This window comes from Podarcis melisellensis, assembly GCF_964234715.1.
Source record: "Podarcis melisellensis genome assembly, chromosome: 1".
NCBI classification, from domain to species: domain Eukaryota; kingdom Metazoa; phylum Chordata; class Lepidosauria; order Squamata; family Lacertidae; genus Podarcis; species Podarcis melisellensis.
This window is the reverse complement of record NC_138528.1, coordinates 8660582-8680625: the sequence shown is the minus strand read 5'-3', so window position 1 is coordinate 8680625 and position 20044 is coordinate 8660582. Positions and strand designations below refer to the sequence as shown.

Sequence of the window (20044 nt, the reverse complement as noted above, 5' to 3'; positions counted from 1 at the left end):
TGCGCCTGCAGCGACAGCGCCGGAGCATCCAGTTCCTTTGCGCCTCGCTCGCTGGGTTTTTGTCGGGGGCGCTTTTGCCTCTCCGCTTGGATTCGCCAAGGGTCTTTTTGGAGTTTGCGCCTGGGGGTGAGTCTCTGCGCGCCTGCCCTTCTTCTGCCTGTGTGGGGAGGGGGGCGGCGCCCAGCGCTGCTTTTTCCTCTCTCCCCCCACCCCACCGCCCCGCCGGTCCTTCTGCCGGTTCCGGCCAGCTAAGCGAGCGGCGGGTGGCGGGCGCCCCGTCGGCGGCTCGGCGCCCCCGTCGCCATGTCCATGCTGCCGTCTTTCGGCTTCACGCAGGAGCAAGTGGCGTGCGTCTGCGAGGTGCTCCAGCAAGGCGGCAACTTGGAGAGGCTGGGCCGCTTCCTGTGGTCGCTGCCCGCCTGCGACCACTTGCACAAGAACGAGAGTGTGCTGAAAGCCAAGGCGGTGGTGGCTTTCCACCGGGGCAACTTCCGCGAGCTCTACAAGATCCTCGAGAGCCACCAGTTCTCTCCGCACAACCACCCCAAGCTGCAGCAGTTGTGGCTCAAGGCCCACTACGTGGAAGCCGAGAAGCTGCGCGGCCGGCCGCTGGGCGCCGTGGGCAAGTACCGCGTGCGGAGGAAATTCCCCTTGCCCAGGACCATCTGGGACGGCGAGGAGACCAGCTACTGCTTCAAGGAGAAGTCCCGGGGCGTCCTGCGCGAGTGGTACGCCCACAACCCTTACCCCTCGCCCCGGGAGAAGAGGGAGCTGGCCGAAGCCACCGGCCTCACCACCACCCAGGTCAGCAACTGGTTCAAAAACCGCAGGCAGCGCGACCGAGCGGCGGAGGCGAAAGAGAGGTGGGTGCTGCTGTTTTGCCAGTCGGAGGAGCGGAGGGGGCGACACCAAACTTTGTGTGTGTGTGTGTGTGTGTGTGTGTGAGAGAGAGAGAGAGAGAGAGAGAGAGAGAGAGAGACCTCCAGACAGACGGACAGACGTACCGACAGAGAGCAAGCCCAGCTAAACGCGCTGAGACTTGCATCCGAGTAAGCACGCGTAGGCTCCCGCTATCCGGAATTATCCATAAGATAACGTAAGGATTTAGCCACAGGTAGGCTCTTTTGCATCGCAGCCTCATGTCTATTCAGAAGTCAGTCTAGTTTGGGTCTGTGGGGCCTTAAACCCCCCCCCCGCCCCCCAGGTATGTTGGATATATCGTTGAAGCCTAAATTTATGGTGATTTATATAGGAAATCTTAACTTTGGCTGGATGGTATCCTATATTCAGTACCAACTATGCCAAATGAGCATTCCTAGCGTTTATAATAATAAAAGCAATGATTTTATTATTTATACCCCACCCATCTGGCTGGGATTCCCCAGCCACTCTGGGGGGCATGCAGGACATATAAAAACATAGCAAAACATCAAAAACTTGCCGATAGAGTTTACCATCCCCATTGATTTTTAGGCTGCAATGGTATTACCTGGAATAATAATAATAATAATAATAATAATAATAATAATACCCTCTCCTAAAGGACTTGCCTCTCAATAGACATGCCTAGGAGGAGGTTCCTAGTTAAACCCTGCTTTACCTGGGAGTAATCCCATTGAGTTCAGTGGGACTTGCTTCTGAATGGACATGATTAGGATTGCATCATGCCACCCTGACCGCGAAACTCATTGGGCCTTCAGGGCTCAGATGGGCCTGGATCGTGTCCCTAGGGGCTCTTACTCGCTTCTGAAATCTGCGCACAGCCTACGGTGTTATGTTAAATACCTGTTAGTCAAGAGTACTAACAGATACCCCATAGAAAGGCCGTGTCTTGGTGAAAGAGGGCCTTCTCAGAACCTCCTCAACTCCTTCCCTTGATTGTTGCTTCCAAACCTCTCCTTCCTCCTATTATGTCCTGAGGGAGGAGAATGAAAATAATCACACCCTTTGCTGCATTTTCCTGATGTGGAGTTGTTACAGTTTCTGGCGCTCAGCACAAATAAACGTCACTGCAGTCCTGCTTGGCCTAGGGGGGTTATGCAAATATATATATATATATATATTGAAAGGACAAGGTAACTGGAAGGCCAAGATTTCCAGAGTGGCAGCTGCGTCAGTCTCTTGCAGGAAAACAAATCAGAGTCTTTTGTCACCTTAAAAGACGACACATTTGTCAGGGCAGAAACTTCTGTGGACTGAAGCCCACAGACCAGACCAGCACATCCTGCAAAAAGAGGTCCCATTTGCACCTCTGTTCCCGATTTCCTTTCCTCTCTGGGAGCTAGTCCAGAGTTCCCTGTACTTGATAGAAGCTATCCTGATTCTTTTGGTGCCCAGTAATGTTTCCACTCTCCCCTTTAATCCTCTTTCCCCCCCCCCCCAATCAGTGGCGTAGCGTGGGTTGTCAGCACCCGGGACAAGGCAAGTAATTTGTGCCCCCTAACCCGTGGATTTGCGCCCCCTAACCCTAACCCCCAGATGTTGCGCCCGGTGCGGCCGGCCCCCCTGCACCCACCACACTACGCCACTGCCCCCAATTCCAGCAAAAGCCCCCTTCCTATTAGATACATCCCCCAAGCTGCAGCAGGATGAGGCATATATATGAGCAAAGGAAATAAAAGTGACCAGGAATAACACCCTCTCTTGTTTATTCTTCCGCTGGGTTTATTGTGGGCTCAGAAGTCTCCAGACTGCAGTGTTGTGTCTCAGTTTGGCACTGTTTGAAAACCCAAACTAGCTCCCTGGTGAGTCTGCGAGCCACCACTTCCCTTTTGGAGTAGGTTTTTTTTTTTAAAAAAAAGAATAAAAATAAAATTAAAAAAATAAAGTACTGGAGGTCAAAGAGGTGAGAAGGGTGATAGGGGAAGCCGGAAGAGGACTTTGCAGTTTGAGTCTCCTAAACCTGTTTGAGCAAAAGTAGGTCTCAATGTTCTTGGCTTTGCTTACTCCTGAGTTAGTGTGCATCCGAGAACAGTGTGCTTGTGATTTTTAAAAAATATAAAATGGCCAGCAATAGGTTAGACAGGTCAACTCAGCAAGCCCACATGCTTTTAGATATGCACGCAAAGGCTGCAGTCCTCAACACACTTTTATAATAATAATAATAACCAAGTTGAAAAGATAAATCATGGAATTAGGATTAACTCTAACCTCAGTTTCCCCTACTGATCAGCCTTGGGGGTTGCAGTCCCTTACCTGGGAGTAAGCCCCATTGAATGCAGTGGGGTTTAACTTCCCCAGTAGGCACGCATAGGAGCAGTCTCCAAAGCTCTCTCTCCCCCCCCCCCTGTGATGCAGGAGGCTGTGGGCAGACTTCCCCCATTCCTAGCAGACCGCGAGGGGGTTAATCTGGATGGGTGAGGTTATAGGGAGTCGTTTATCTTCCCTGCAACCCCAGCCACACCCCGCTTAAATTGACGTACTTGACTTTAGGAAGGTTTACATGTGTTTAGGATTAGGGTGTCAGTTCCATTGATGACTCCCAGATCCTCCCCACACAAAACTCGGCAGTAGGTGCAGAAATGAGCCCCTAGTATCACAATAATTCATGCATTATCCAAGTCCGGGGGGATATTCCCACCCGGTTTTACGCGGCGGGGTGGGATGCCGGCCTCAAAGGCGGTTCTGTTTTATATAGTTTTTAGCAGCATCAAAATAACGGGGGCGGAAGGGGAAGGAGGGGAAAATAAATGCGTGCCCCAAGAGGTCACAATCTAAATTGCCGAAGGATAACAACCCAGGCTTCCTCCCTACCCCATGCATTCAAAGAATCCCGGGAGCTGTACTTCACCCCCACAGAGCTACAATTCCCAGCACCCTTAAACTATAGATCCCAGGATACTTTGGTCCGGACGCACTTGCAATGCAAATCAAAGGTTGCAGAGCAATGGATCTGCTATCTCGGTGGAGCCGCGGGGCCGAGTGTCCAACTTGGCGGCTCCTCTGTTGTGAAGTTGGGACGAATTGGCGCAGACTCTGGTTTCAGATGCCGAGGTGTTTTTTTTTTTTTTTTAATTATTATTTGTTGCAAACCGGACCCCGGAAGAGGGAGAGAGGGGAGGGAAACCGGAGATCTGTGAGACCCGGTTATCTCCTGTCCCAAGATTGGACTTAATGTTACTCTCCCGGTAACAAGTTAGTTCCTTGAGAGGGGAGGGAAAGGAAGGGGTCGAGGAGACCCAGCGCCCTTCCTGTCCATCAGATCTTGAATACATGGACGTGACACATACGGTGTATATATACTGTATTAATCCCCACCCCTGCCCCATCTCTCTTGTTAGTTTGCCTTCTTTATTGGCTGGAGGGGGGGTAAATGAAACCTCCTCACACCCCCCAAAGTAAATGTGCATTGGTTAGAGATGGGTCATTTGGCACAAACAGCGCGGGCAGAGAGTTCCTAGCCTGCTGTTGGTTCTGCTTCGCTCTGGAGATGGAACTAGATGATGATGATGATGATGATGATGATGATGATGATGATATTTGTACCCCGCCAGTCTGACTCGGTTGCCCTAGCCACTCTGGGCAGCTTCCAGCGTATATAAAAAACATAATAACGTATATAAAAACGTCACTTTCCCCAGATTTTTCTGGACTCGCATGCAATTAAATAAGCAAGCAAGCAAACTGGTGCCTATAGGAGAAGCTCCACCCATTAAGAGTTCTGGATATAATAAATACAAATACAGTAATAGTATTAGTAAGGAGCCATATGGATCTTTCTGTGCTCTATTTCATTTTTTTTTAACGGTTAGAGTTTTTTCTGTACCCAGAGGAGAAACTACGTCCACTTCCTTGCCTACTGGTCAATTGTTGGGACAACTCCCCCCCCCCCCCGATTCTGATTAAACTTGGCATGGATCGGGGCATTTCCCCTCGAGTAAACGTCATCTTAACAGCACAGAAAGGTTTTAAAAGGAATAAAAACCAAGCATCTGATCCGCGCGCTTGGGAGTTAGCCCGAGGTTTGGGTAAACAGAGGGGATCTCTGCAGGCGCGCCCGACATCTTCTTTTCCGGGGAAGGCGTAACGTGTGAATGCAGGCTAGAAAGCTGGAGGGATACTTTAAAAATAATAATAACAACTGACACTAGTTTAATAGCTTTCGTTATAATAAATCAATTAGCCTTAATCTTTCGGTATATACACTTTGGCAAATACTTTTTTGACACCTGATGTTGCAAAAACTCCCATCTTTTGCTCGCTCTGTTTGTGCACGCTTGTGAATATTTTGGGGAGGAAAGAGCAACCATTTTATTTATTTATTTTCAAAAAGCCGAACTGAACCTTGTGGCTCGGTTTAGGTTCCCGGGAAAGGCCCAAACCGGTTTAACGCGTCGCTTGCGAAACTGCATTGAAATGGTTTTTTTTCCCTTTTCTGCGGCTGTTTCCCCCGCATCCTGAGCATTCCAGAGTTGAAAGCTCCGTTTTCCAAAAGAGCGAAGGTCCTCGGCGGTTATTTATTATTTTTAGCTTCCATCCTAAACATTTAGAGGGTTGTGCTGCTGGAAGCGGCTGTGCAGAGACACAGCTTTTCCAAATGCATTTTATTTTTCGACGCCGCGACGTGGACGCGCCGACTAGACCCGCGTCTCCTTCACCTAAGCTAACACTGACATCACTTCGGCTGAGATGTTCCGGCTGCAGCTGTCTAAATAGGAGGCCAAAAACGTGGCAGCTGCAACGATGAAGCCATTATTAAAATATGAACCACTCTTCAGAGAATTGTAAAACACACACATGCGCGCGCGCGCGCACACACCATTATTTGGGGTTTATTCCTCCACCTGAGGCCGTGGGCACGATCCACACTCAGAAAACTCTCTGGAGATATCCCTGCTTTCTGCGGGAGAGATTCACTCCATACTCATTGCAATCTTCACCCCATTTACTAGGGAGTAAAACCCACTGGATTCAACGGGATTTACTTCTGAGTAGACGTGGTTAGGTCTGAGCTTCTGGTCTGCCTAGCTCTGTATATATCTTTCCGTGAGCTCTTGGTCGTGTGAATGCATGGGGTGTGCACGCGCCCCCGCCTGCTCCCTGCTCACTTAAATTCTGATTTCTCACACCCTTGTTTTTACCCATCCGGTAGGGAAGGTTCTCAATACCTTTTTCTTGGCTGTAAATACAAACCGTTCAATCCCGATCCACTCCGTTTCTTAATCCGGATTAACTAATGCCCTGAGATTCCACTCTCCTAATAACGGAAATTGATTTGCAATTCTCACTGCAGCCATAAACATCGACTGGAAGAGAGGCAACAATTTATAATTCACAGATTGTGTGACTGTGTAATAGCCAAAGGAGTATGAAATCGAAAACTTAACCGAAAGGATGTTAAGAGAACCACCGAGATATGACTGGCCTTCAAGCAAATGTATTTAGGGGCTCAGCTGTGGGCCCATCAGCCTGAAATCAGTAGGGCTCATTACTCCGATTTTTAAACACCCTTTTTGAAATACAGTCCCATGGATTTATTTATTTTTTATAGCGTGTTGTTGTTAATCGGGATTTTGTACCCAGTTCCCCAACGCGCGCCCTGCGTGGAAGCAGAAACCACCGACAAGCTTCAGTGGCGAGTGACTGTCTGGGGTTCAGAAAGGCTGCCTGAGAAATGCCCGACCCCCATGCCAATTTTTGTCTGGCCGTTCTACTCGCGTGTTTGACCTAGGTTGTGTGAATGCGCACTTGCCTTTAGGCGCGATCGCTTGTTCCTCGCAGAGGGCGGCAGACTTTCGACTCGAGCGAAAGTCGCTGTTAAGGGGACCCGCGCAGAAAGAAGGGAGGCGCAGGAAGGTCGCCTTTTAAGCTCCCCCCCCCCCAATCTCAACGGAGCTGCGCGCAGGAGAGAAATCTCTGCGCGCAGTACTCGCCGCGGGTCTTACTTTACTTCCAAGCAAAGCTGCTCCGCTAGATCACCTCTAAGGGGGCAATAGATGCCCTTTTACCAGGAGTGAAACAACAGGTTTTCTGGTGCTTAGACCGGATAGAAATGTGCGCTATATTAAACTGCAATTATTACCTCCCCTTGTTTTGCAACGAAGCCACAATTGCTACGGGCGACGGACGCAGCTTTCGCTTCTTCCGTTCCCCCCACCAGAGTGCAAAGAAAGGGTTGCGTGTTTGCATTTATGTAGGGGCGACCGTGTTCTGCTGTCTCCATTGCAGACGATCCGGGGATTGCCTGGTTGTCTGTATCAGCCTACCACGCAGGAGGGATTGGTGTTTTTTTCTTTTATTTTTCTATGTATGCAGGGAGGGGTTGGGGAGAGAAACAGTGACTCAAAGACAAAACTATATATTTTTATAGGGAAGGGGGACAACTTTCCCTCTTTCTGGCTAAGTTCCACCAAGTTAAGAAATCCTGATTCTAGCATTCACCCCTTCGAAATAAAATGCTTTTTGCTTCTCCAGGGTGAGTGCGGGAGATTTATTACAGAAAATGTTAGGAGCTCAGGCCAGTATTGTCCATCCTCTGAGCTAATGTGAAATATTTGCAGCCTTGATCCTAACTGGTGTCTTCTTTTAGGTATGGTTTTTAAAAACCCTTTCTTTGAAGTTATTTAGGGCATGAGCCAGCCAACCATTAAAGCAGTTGCTTTTCTCAACTTTTCCTCCATTGATAATCCAGTCTTAATCTCTCACACTGTGGCTTCAACCTGATCTTGGACCCATCCTGTCTTTTTTCACATTTGTAAAAAAAAAAAAAAGTTTGCTTTTTTTAAAAAAAGGCCAAGCATACTTCATTTAAAATAGCTTTTAGGCTGCCTTGAAGGGCAAAAACACTGTCAAGGTGGCTTGCAAGATAAAAGGAGAATAAATTGTGTGTTTTCCTCAACTGATTTCAAAACACGACAAAACAGAAATTTCTGGAAGTTTCCCTCACCTTTTCTCTGACTTCTGTTCCTACACTGTTATACATTACTCTGAACGAACGAGTCCCATTAATCTAAATCTTTTTTAAGATCTAAAGGACTGCCTTGATACTCAAGACAAATATCTGGCTTTCCCCCAGAAAACAAAAGTCAACGAATTTTCAGTTTTTGCCCTTCTAACCCTGAGCATTCATGGAAGTTAGGTCTACTGATTTCAGTGGGACTTCCAAGGCAAAGTGTTCAACAGAACAGCCTTAAAAAGAAGGGATCTTGTGCGTAGTTCCTTAGGCCCCATTGAACACAGCAGGGTGGGCGCTTAATTCTGAATAGATGAGGGGCAGGATCTGGCCGTGCACCATGACAAACAGATTCTATTGTACAGTTTCCTTGAAAATAAGCCGAGCGAAATTTCAAGGCGATTTATATCTGCTGAGAAACACCATACTGAAATATGTGCTGCCCAAAAATCTCCTTTTGCTGTGTAGAATGGTGTTTAGCATCCAGAGCTTTCCTCCCCCCACACTGTGATTCCACTATGTGGCTTACTTGGGAGTAAGTACCATCAGAGAAGCTTACTTCCAGCACTGGGACTTTAAAACCGCTGGTGGCTTGAGCGAGTGACAGTGAACTTTCGGTAGAGTTTTCCCCTTGCGTAATTGCATTTCTGCCAATTTAGGCTGATAGGACATTCATTCCCTCCCCTCCTTGGCCCTTGCTTTTGCAACCAGCTTGGTCTATGACCAGTTTCTCATTTCTCTGCCTCTCTTTTTTCCCAGGGAGAATACGGAGAACAACAACACTTCCACGAACAAACAGAACCAGCTGTCTCCCCTGGACGGGGCGAAGCCGCTCATGTCCAGCTCGGAAGAGGAGTTTTCGCCCCCACAGAGTCCGGATCAGAACTCAATCCTCCTGCTCCAGGGCAGCCTCAGCCATGCCAGAAACTCCACCTATTCCTTGACGGGCTTGTCCGCCTCCCAGGCGACTCACGGCCTCCAAGCCCACCAGCACCAACTGCAGGACTCTCTCCTAGGCCCTCTCACCTCCAGCTTGGTGGACTTGGGTTCATAATCCGGAGGAACAGGGATGGGGGTTTCTCCCACCGCCGCCACCACCCAGTGGTTTGTAAATAAGGGGACATTGTCATGAATTATTTTTCCTTCCTGCTCCCATTGCCCAACCCACTCGGTTTTGTTTTGTTTCCTGAGAGCTCACCTGGCAATTCTAAAGATCTCTTCCGAAGCCCTTCTCTGACCCCCACAAAGGCCTGTCTCCACTTCTCATTTATCCAGCTCTCCTCCCGGCATCCTTGTCATTATGTCTTAGTGGAAGCCAAACAGAGATAGCACACACCCATGGGCATGCTACAAACAAAACAACACCCCCCCCAACACACACAACAGGCACACCCCTTGGCCCCCCTCCATTTGTGTCATATATATATATATATATATATATATATATATATATATATATATGCTTGTCAGCTAGAATTACAAATGAATTCTTTTATTTAAAACGTTGGTGGGCATCACCCAGCGAAATCAAGCGTTTAAGTTTTTAAATATGAGTGTTGAGCTTTATAGAACGTGCTTGGTTTTTTTGGCTGGATCTTGTCTGTTCCCTTTCCTGTACACTATAATAGTGTGTGTATGGGGGGGTATTTTAAGCAGGAACTGGGAAGTGTCTTTGCTCAGAAGTTAAGTCCTCCTAAAGACTGGCAGAACAATCCTGTGCATATTTACTCAGAAGTCATTTAAAGGGGCTTACCCCACCCCCCCAGCCCTCAGACTGCATAGTTCCTCAGCCTTTTCTTTCTAGTAAGTGTGTCTTGGGCTGTCTCCATAGGCAGTAGTGAGGTTGTTGTCCCAGCTTTGAATTCTTAGGAAATATGAAAGCGGGGGTTGGGGGGGTTGAAAGAGGAGCAGCGTATCTTAAAACTTTTGTTTTGAAAGTTTGGAGATCTGGCGAGGGCAAATTTAAGTTTACATTTTTCTTCTTGGTCAGATGTAGCGTTCTGAAAAAGATTTTGAAGTAGCTTAAAAACTGAAAAGATGATGATGATGCAGTATTAGGTGAAGAATGTAAGTGCCTATGTCTTAACGCAGATCGTGTGAGGCCTTTTTACGTTAGAGTAAATTTTAAGTGTGACGGTACGCTCATGTCAGTCATTTTTACGTTTGTGGTGAATTTAGGCAATTAATCCATGTGACTCTTTTTTTAAAAAAAAAAACGACAACAACAACACAAAACCCAACAAAACACAGCGATGACAAAAATAGGAACAATTTTACCCAGACATATATCTACCATAACCCACGTTCTTTTTATAGGTTTTCTTTCTGTCTGTCTCAACTTTACTTCCTTCCCACCTCACCTCCTAGTTTGGCTTGCAAAAATATACAGGGGGAAAATAAAAATCAAAGTGGCAATTTGATTTTTGTTACCAATAGTAGCATGTGCTTTTTCTTTCCAGGTTTCTTGTACCCAAAGAAGTCTAAATTAAATCATGATAAGAAGACTGAAAACATAAATGTCTAATATTTTTATTTCTTTATAAATAGATGAACAGGTAGCCTATATCTCCGCAAACACACCTCCCTTCCCTGCTAGTCTGTCAAGGCCTGAAGATTACTTCTGAAGTTGGGGTTTTAAATCTGTTTACTTCCCCTTAGCCTTTCAGTGAAGGCCTTTGAGAGGGAGAGAAAAGTTGTTAAAACCAAATTCAAACCCGATTCTTTCTCCGAGGCAAATGGTCCTGTCCACTACGGCTGTTGACTTCCGACTGTCCCCTCTCCCCCTTGCTTTAAAATAATTTATGGGCCCTGTCCTGTGTTTAGAAAGCATTCATCGTTAGAGAGAATAAACATTCAATGGGAAGTGTGTGAAAAATGGAGAAGGCAGTTCAGCTAAGCACTTTCATCACGTCCCCCCTGATCTCAGTGGGAGAGGGTGACCTGTAGGCTTGGATGGACCCCATTGAAACCAGTGGATCAATTAGCAGGAATGTAAGCATGTTTATTTCTGGAATAAGGCCTAGTGGGATCTACTCCCTAACAAATACCTTTTTGAATTGCAGCCAGTGCTGTTCAAACTTACTCAGAAATAAGGTTGCCCTTCTCTTCACATTTACTCCGGAGGGTGGGAAGAAAGTATTCTGGAATAACTCTACAGTTCTTTGATTCTATGATTTTATATTGCAGACCCTCCAGGCGTCCCTATTTTCCAGGGACAGTCCTGCGCTTACAGAAGCCGTCCCAGTTTCTGATTTGATTCCGGAATGTCCCGCTTTTCCTTAGGATGCCCCCATTTTCATTGTAGAAATGTTGGAATGTTTGGTAGGATGTCTCTATTTTCAACAGAGAAATGTCAGAGAGTATGGAATTATCCAACTCCTCAAGCCATCTGAAGGCAGCCCTATATAGGGAAGTTTTTATATATGTTGGAAGCTACCCAGAGTGGCTGGGGAAACACATTCAAGAGGGATGGGGCATAAATAGTAATTAATTAATTATTATTATTATTATTATTATTATTATTATTATTATTATTATTATATTATATTATATAAAGGTAAAGGTAAAGGGACCCCTGACCATTAGGTCCAGTCGTGACCGACTCTGGGGTTCAGTGCTCATCTTGCTTTATTGGCCGAGGGAGCCGGCGTACAGCTTCCGGGTCATGTGGCCAGCATGACTAAGCCGCTTCTGGCGAACCAGAGCAGCACACAGAAACGCCGTTTACCTTCCCGCCGGAATGGTACCTATTTATCTACTTGCCCTTTGACGTGCTTTCAAACTGCTAGGTTGGCAGGAGCTGGGACCGAGCAACGGGAGCTCACCCCATTGTGGGGATTCGAACCACCAACCTTCTGATTGGCAAGTCCTAGGCTCTGTGGTTCAACCCACAGCGCCACCTGTGTCCCTTTATTATTATATAGAGCATCCCTATTTTTATCAGAGAAATGTTGGAGGGTATTATACTATGGCATGTATGTCTAACTAAGGACATAGTAGAGGAAGCTGCAGTTCCCACTGGATTTTAGTGGGGATTTGTTCCCAAGATACTGTGCCTTGGATGGGATTTATTTTAGGAAGGTAGAAAACTGCCGTGTACAAAATGAAACTATTCGCCCATCTAGCTCAGCACTGCCCATACTGACTGGGGGAGACTCTTAATGGTTTCAGGCATGGCTAGTGCCCTCCCTCCTCGGGGATGCCAAAAATTGCAGCTAGGGTTTTAACATGCAAAGCAGATGCTCTACCTCTGGGTCATGGTCCTTCCAGTGTGGTGTAGTGGTTAAGAGCAGTGGACTCATAATCTGGTGAACCGGGTTCGCTTCCCCGCTCCTCCACATGCAGCTGCTGGGAGACCTTGGGCTAGTCACACTTCTCTGAAGTCTCTCAGCCCCACTCACCTCACAGAGTGTTTGTTGTGGGGGAGGAAGGGAAAGGAGAATGTTAGCCGCTTTGAGACTCCTTAAAGGGAGTGAAAGGCGGGATATCAAATCCAAACTCCTCTTCTTCTTCTTCCTCCTCATATTTTGGTGGACTCTGTCCACGTGATTTGGCTCATCTGTAGATGCAACCCCTAAATCTACATTGCCAATGTGCAAGTCCAGTTCGCAATGAATGAGAGAACTGCACAAAGCAATTTCAGTGGTGTACAGGTGACCTCCCCAAGCCATGGATTGTGGCCCAGGGAAGGCCAGATTTTTTATACAAATGAACAAACAAACAAACAAACAAACAAAACGCATAAAGACTGCAATTCTGTCAACATTTATGCCTCACCAAATGCAGAAATGCTTAAAGAGCCTCTGTCAACATTTATGCCTCACCAAATGCAGAAATGCTTAAAGAGCCTCTGGTCATTTAAGTGGGGAGGGGGAGTTTCTGACTCAGGTAAACTAGCCTTGTCCTCAAGTTGCTTTCTCAGAGGAGACTGAGCTGACCTGATATTAATAACTCAATATGGGTTGGCGTTTTGCTTTTTGGTAATGTGGAAGGTCTTTTCGCCTCCGTATTGAGCTTTCAAAATGGCACAACCAGCTTTTAAATCACCAATGCGGTGGTTCGCCGGGTGATCCTAATGCTGTTGGATTCAGTGGGACTTGCTTTGAAGCGAGTGAGTTGAAGCTTAAACCCTCCAACCCCCTCTTGTTAAGCCCACAAACCCTGACTTGGGAGGAACTCCCACTGAACTCACCAGTATCTATGAATCCTATGACTCCCAAAAAGGTTTGTAAGTGGATTCTAGTTTTCGCCCATTATACTCCTGAGGTCTCTTGGGAGTCTTTACTGAACCAAATTTTGATCAATGCTTTCCATGTGGAAAAGGCAGGGGTGGAGTATATCTGTGTTTGTTTACATTTGCCATTTTGCAAATTCTACTCAAATGTCCTACTCCACTCAGTGGATCTCATTCCTACGTAAGCCTGCAAGGGATTGCATCTGTATTCTTCTATTACTTAAATTCAGGTACTTCACTTTAAAGTTTTCAAAATGAAAGGGGGGGGGGGAGTTTTCAAGACCAGTACAGGGCATTTACTTGGGAGTAAGCTCTATTCCAAGCAGGAAGGTTTTATCCTGAGTAACTTGCTTAGAACAATCCTTTGCCTGATTTCTCAGGAGTAAATCTCGTTCTCCCCCAATGGGACATCTTGCCAAGGAAGTGAGCCTAGGGCTGTGGCCATAAACATTTGCTGCGGGTCTGGAGTTTCTTTGAGTTTTTAATTTTATTTTTAGTGTTATCTGAAACTTTTCCTCCCGAATACAGGGTTTAATTCCAGTCTCCTGGGGCCAGCTGCCTTATAGCCAGAGAGTTGCAGAAGTGCAACTAGGAGTTGATTTTATGGCAGAAGAGAGGGAGGAGAAACACTCTTTCTCGTGCCCACCCGTCTCATCTCTCCTTCCCCACCCCAATTTTATTTCCAGTTTCTTCTTGCAGCTAATGACCCTTATCTCCCCTGTTAGCGTTTTGCATCATTAAATGCATGTTTATCTAAGACACTGCAATGTTTATACTACAGGTCTTGGGCTGTGGAAGAATCAACCGCTGCAGGAAGGGAGGTGGGGACGAAAAGGTGGCGAGTTAATCCCACACATTCTTGAGATTTATTTCTCGGGTCCACCACCCCTCCCCCATCACCAAAATAGGTCGGCCAAATATAGCATCCCTTGACCCACAGCCTGTGGCAGAGAAAGCAGGGTTAAGTCAGGATGAGCAGTGTAGGAGACACAAGTGGAATCTACACACACATAAAAAACGTTCTGAAAATGCTTTTTTTAAAAAAAAGGATTTTAAAAAATGCATTGAATTTTCCATAAGGCTCACCATTGCCATCTAGTGTTGCAATGTATATTGCACTTAAAACACATTTAAAACATTGCAGCTGTATAGCTGAGTCCAATACGAAGGGATTTCTCACCTAGGCTAGCGGATCTCAACTTTTTTGGTACGGCGATCCACAAGTGCAAATTTACTTGGCATGGTGACCCATCCATTTACTGACCTACTAATTTTGGCCCTTGGGGCTTTTCTGCAGCCAGAGAGCAGTTCTCAAGTGTTAAAATACAAGACACTAATCTTTCTGACATTTTATTACAAGCGTCAACACTGCATTATAACATGCCAGCAAAACAGTATGTCGCAAGAGGCATTCATCATACCAGTTAAAGGATTACAAGCAATAATTCTTGCGGGTTTACCTTATAAAACCCCTCTGGCCACTTGCACAGGCAAATGTAAACATTATTTCTCACTTCCAGGAGAAACTGCAGGCAAATTCTCAACCTTTCCCCCCCCACCTCCTTGTCACCACAGGAATAGGAGTTTGATGTGGTGGCAGTACAATATTTAGGCCCTAAATTTAAGATGTTGTCACCCAGAATTGGCTCCTGCTTACCCTGTAGGGCTGGGTGCAACTTAAGGGTCACGGGCTGCCTTTGCTTGTCAGCTATTGTGTGTGTATCTGTGTATCCTTCCAAAAAAAAAATCATAATGACTGCATGGTGTCCTGTTCTCCTTTCTCAACACAATAGCCGCCTATAAAAGCCCAAGGGAGAATAGTTGGCTCTCCCATGGGAAGAAAGAAATGGACCCAGATTGAAAAATAATTACCGAGGACATCTGTCAGCACTCCACTCCCCCCATGTTTACTTGCAGGAACCAACGAACACAATAATAAATAGTCTAATGTCACCAGCGGCGTTATTAATATGTACAATCTGCACACCATTAAGCACTTTTGGCGTCTTGCTGTCTTTTCCACTGATATCAACGGAATTTAAGAACTGCTTGTCTGTGCCTCTGAATGGTGCATCTCTGTAAACGATAAAGAAAAGCAGTATCATTATAATGCAGAGTTGGGATGGTGGCAGGGAGGCTGTGACCTTGTAGAGCAGCCTGATGACCTCTATATGCTTTGGACTACAGCAGTGTTGGGACTTATGGGACTTGGAGTCCAAAACAGGCTGAGGAAGACTTAGAAACTTAGAATCCTAGAATTGCAGAGTTGGAAGGGACTCTGAGCTCCTGCGATGCAGGAATATGCAGTTGTCCCATACAGGGATTAACATCTCACGGTCCTTTCCAATAGTCTGTTTCAAAACAAGACCCCATAAATCTACTCTGGTGGGAAATGGAGGGCGAGACTTTTCCCTTTTCTTCCAGTGTCAGATCTGAGGACATGCGGAAAAAGCTTAAGGGCGAAATTTGTGTGGCTGACTACGTCTTCATCCAGTGATCCACCACAACCCCAAGGTTTCACTCCTGGTCAGTCACTGCCAGCTCAGGCTCACAACAACCCTTTGAGGTAGGTGAGGCAGAGAGGGTGTGATTGGCCCAAGTGATCTTAACTGGACAAGTGGTTCCCCAGGCTTTAGTCTGATACCCTAATCAGCAACCTTTTTCAGCAGGGGGCCGGTCCACTGTCCTTCAGACCTTGTGGTGGGCCGGACTATATTTTTTTGGGGAAATTGAACAAATTCCTATGCCCCACAAATAACCCAGAGAGGCATTTTAAATAAAAAGACACATTCTGCTCATGTAAAAACATGCTGATTCCGGACCGTCTGTGAGCCGGATTTAGAAGGCGATTGGGCCAGATCCGGCCCACGGGCCTTAGTTTGCCTAGGTAAAGGTAAAGGGTAATGGGACCCCTGACCATTAGGTCCAGTCGTGGCCGACTCTGGGGTTGCGGCGCTCATCTCACTTTATTGGCCGAGGGAGCCGGCGTACAGCTTCCGGGTCATGTGGCCAGCATGACTAAGCCGCTTCTGGCGAACCAGAGCAGTGCACGGAAACGCCGTTTACCTTCCTGCCGGAGCGGTACCTATTTATCTACTTGCACTTTGACGTGCTTTTGAACTGCTAGGTTGGCAGGAGCAGGGACCGAGCAACGGGAGCTCACCCCGTCGCATGGATTCGAACCACCGACCTTCTGATTCGCAAGTCCTAGGCTCTGTGGTTTAACCCACAATGCCACCCACGTCCCTTTAGTTTGCCTACCCATGCCCTAATCACTACACCACACCAGCTCTCCCGCATGTGCCATTTTTCTGACCGTTCACCCAATTTGAAAAGCTCCTTGTGGAGTTCCTTGCAAATCCCTCTTCTGTCTTAACCACTCTGAATAATTTGGTGTCAGCAAACTTGCCTGCCTTGCTGCTCACCTTGAACCCGTATCCCCAATCCTATACGTGTCTGTTCAGAAGTAAGGCCCATTGATTTTGACGGGAGCGGCTCTCTGCACAGCTGAGCGTTCTGGGTAGCCACTGCTGGCTCAGCTGAGAGGATGCAAAGTTGAGTTCCCAGATCAGGCCTTGGGCAAAAGCTCAGCTCCCTCTTTGAAGAATCCTCTTGCCTAGAGAGAGCTGGGGAGTCTTTGCAGGTTCCGAGTGGAGAACAAGAAGTTCCAGTAGCTGAGGGCAAGTGCAGTTTAGCCAAGGCCAAGCCCTTCATTCTAGGCTACATGCACTCAACATCAGCTTGTGAGAAAGTGCAGGGTTTTTGCTTTGATTACCGTATTTTTTGCTCTATAAGACGCACCGGACTACAAGATGCCCCTAGTTTTTGGAGGAGGAAAACAAGAAAAAAAATATTCTGAATCTCAGAAGCCAGAAGAGCAAGAGGGATCGCTGCGCAGTGAAAGCAGCAATCCCTCTTGCTGTTCTGGCTTCTGGGATATCTGCGCAGCCTGCATTCGCTCCATAAGACGCACACACATTTCCCCTTACTTTTTAGGAGGGAAAAAGTGAGTCTTATAGAGCAAAAAATATGGTATTCTTCCCCCTTTCACTTTCTATTTCAGAATGCCTCCCCCCTCCCCGCTCCTTTTCTTTCTCGCAGCAAAGGAATTTGGATTATCACTCCCTAGGTCCATTTATTTCATATAACAACCAACCTCTCTCTGTAAATGAAATTATGTGAGCTGATCAGAACACAGAAAGCACAATGGCAGCAATAGGAGTGCCAGCTTGTCCCCGGGGGCCGTGAGCACCATGCAGCGTGCATGGCCCTGGCACTGAAATTTGTGGGTACCTGGCACTTTCATGGACAATTTTGTGGGTGCTCAGGCACCCAGGGCCCCAGGGAGTTGGCACCTATGGGCAGCGATTCTCCCCAAAACGACACATTTCCTACATGGCTCCCCCTAGTGGGGGTTGAGGAAGGAGCCAAAGCTGTCAAAGAAATTTATTGGCTAGCAGTCTATAGATAGATAAATACAGTGTTTTTTTCTGGGGGGATGCAAGGGTACGCATACCCCCCAAAATTTTGTGAATCTAAGTTCGGCCACATTGAGGGACAGTATTTCAATATGAGTAGGAAAATGAGAGTGCCCCTAAACATATTTTTTAAAAGAAAAAAGTACTGGATGGATAGGGACACGGGTGGCGCTGTGGGTTAAACCACAGAGCCTAGGGCTTGCCGATCAGAAGGTTGGCGGTTCGAATCCCCGCAATGGGGTGAGCGCCTGTTGCTCGGTCCCTGCTCCTGCCAACCTAGCAGTTAAGAAAGCACATCAAAGTGCAAGTAGATAAATAGGTACTGCTCCGGCGGGAAGGTAAACGGCATTTCCATGCGCTGCTCTGGTTCGCCAGAAGCAGCTTAGTCATGCTGGCCACATGACCCGGAAGCAGCACGCCAGCTCCCTCGGCCAATAAAGCGAGATGAGCGCCGCAACCCCAGAGTCGGTCATGACTGGTCAGGGGTACCTTTACCTTTTACCTTTTTACTGGATGGATAGATATAGATATAAACATTTATTTTGAGTGGGGGGTGGGGGGGAACAAACCACAATCTCATTAAATTCACCATGCAACAGGAGCAATTAAAAGTTGAAACAACCCTCACATTGAATTCTGCCCACAGCGATGCTGCAGAGTTGAGACTGCACACCTGCCAATGTGAGTTCTACTTCTGTGCAGGCTTAACTGTAGGCAATGTCGACTTGGAAGCAAGTCCCATAGAGGTCAATGGGATTTACTCCCAAGTTAAGTGTGACTAGGATGGCAGCTACTGTCACTTTATAAATAAAAGGTGCCAACCATCGAAGACTTATATGGCCGCCGAAAGGCTAACAAATTAATTATGGCACAAGGTTTTGCAAAACGTTGCATGAAGCAAATTTTCAGTTGATGGGTATATAATGGATAACATTGCATGCTGGGAGTTGAATGGCAATGAGATGCAAAAAAAAGTACACTGTGGTAACTAGAGCGTAATATGTGTTAATTAGGTGCACCTTTAATATTTTACTGTAGCTAATTGGTGATAATTGTATCAACACCTCTAGAGGGGCAAGGATCAATTAGCAAGAAACTAATAGATAGAGCCTTGGTTGGCTAATTAGCACATGGAATGTGATTTTTTTTAATTAAAAAAAATCCTACTGTCTCCATTTAACAGTGACTTGAAAGGGAACACTTTTTAAGTTGCAATTCTATACTTACTTTTCCCAGGAGTAAGTTCCATTGAACTCAACGGGGATTACTTCTGAGCAGACATGTATCCAATTGCATTGTAAAAAATCTACCACTGTAGGCAATAGCACCATTTGTACTCTGGACAAATAAATCAGAAATAATTCACCTGATTTCCTGTGCATCGCAGCCAATGCAGGAAAGCAAAACCACACACCTCAAAAGAGTGCAGAATATTGTGTGCGTCCAAAAGCAGATATTTTTCAACCAAAGCTGGACCCAGTGTTGCAAGACTCCTGTGACATGTAGCCAGGAGATGGTCCAGGATTGGGTTGTAAAATTAAATTATGGGGAAACAGAACGCCTGTCTGTTCACAGAGGGGAAAACCTATGGGAAAGAAGCCTAGTATACCTGAAAGAGTGTCTCGACCCCCATCGTTCTGCCCGGACACTGAGGTCCAGAGCCGAGGGCCTTCTGGCAGTTCCCTCATTGCGAGAAGCAAAGCTACAGGGAACCAGGCAGAGGGCCTTCTCGGTAGTGGCGCCCGCCCTGTGGAACGCCCTCCCATCAGATGTCAAAGAGATAAACAACTACCTAACATTTAGAAGACATCTGAAGGCAGCCCTGTTCAGAGAAGTTTTTAATGTGTGACATTTTAATGTATTTTTAATCTTTGTTGGAAGCCACCCAGAGTGGCTGGGGAAACCCAGCCAGATGGGCGGGGTACAAATAATAAATTATTATTATTATTATTATTATTATTATTATTATTATTATTAGGTGGAAACACACAGGTGGGGCCTGGGGCCTATAAACTGGTTAAACCAGAGAATGGAGACCAAAGGAGATGGAGGAGGCTAGTAATCCATGTTCAAACTCTGAAAGGCCCCATTGATTGCAAAGTAGAATTTACCTCTTTGAAAGCAACGTGGGTGGCACAGTGGTTCCAAGCTTTTGAGCTTGCTGATCATAAGGTCAGCGGTTCGAATCCACACGACAGGGTGAGCTCCTGTTGCTCTGTCCCAGCTTCTGCCAACCTAGCAGTTCGAAAACATACCAGCATGAGTAGATAAATAGGTACCACTGCATCGGGAAGGTAAATAATAATAATAATAATAATAATAATAATAATAATAATAATAACAACAACAACAACAATAATAATAATAACAACAACAACAATAATTTATTATTTATACCCCGTCCATCTGGCTGAGTTTCCCCAGCCACTCTGGGCAGCTTCC

General features: G+C 46.5%; 1 protein-coding gene across 2 annotated transcripts; it reads left to right on the top strand.

The window, feature by feature from the left end:
- The first annotated feature begins 180 nt into the window (after positions 1-180).
- LOC309371956 (homeobox protein SIX1) lies at positions 181-10311 on the top strand. 2 transcript variants are annotated; one of them, XM_081915107.1, is made up of 2 exons: positions 181-804; positions 8651-10311. In XM_081915107.1, the coding sequence occupies exons 1-2, from the start codon at positions 304-306 to the stop codon at positions 9005-9007; spliced, it is 858 nt and encodes a 285-aa protein (XP_081771233.1). In that variant the 5' UTR covers positions 181-303; the 3' UTR covers positions 9008-10311. The 2 variants fall into 2 exon arrangements, with proteins under 2 accessions (XP_081771233.1, XP_081771232.1); XM_081915106.1 differs by having other exon boundaries at positions 187-863.
- The last annotated feature ends 9733 nt before the right edge of the window (positions 10312-20044 follow it).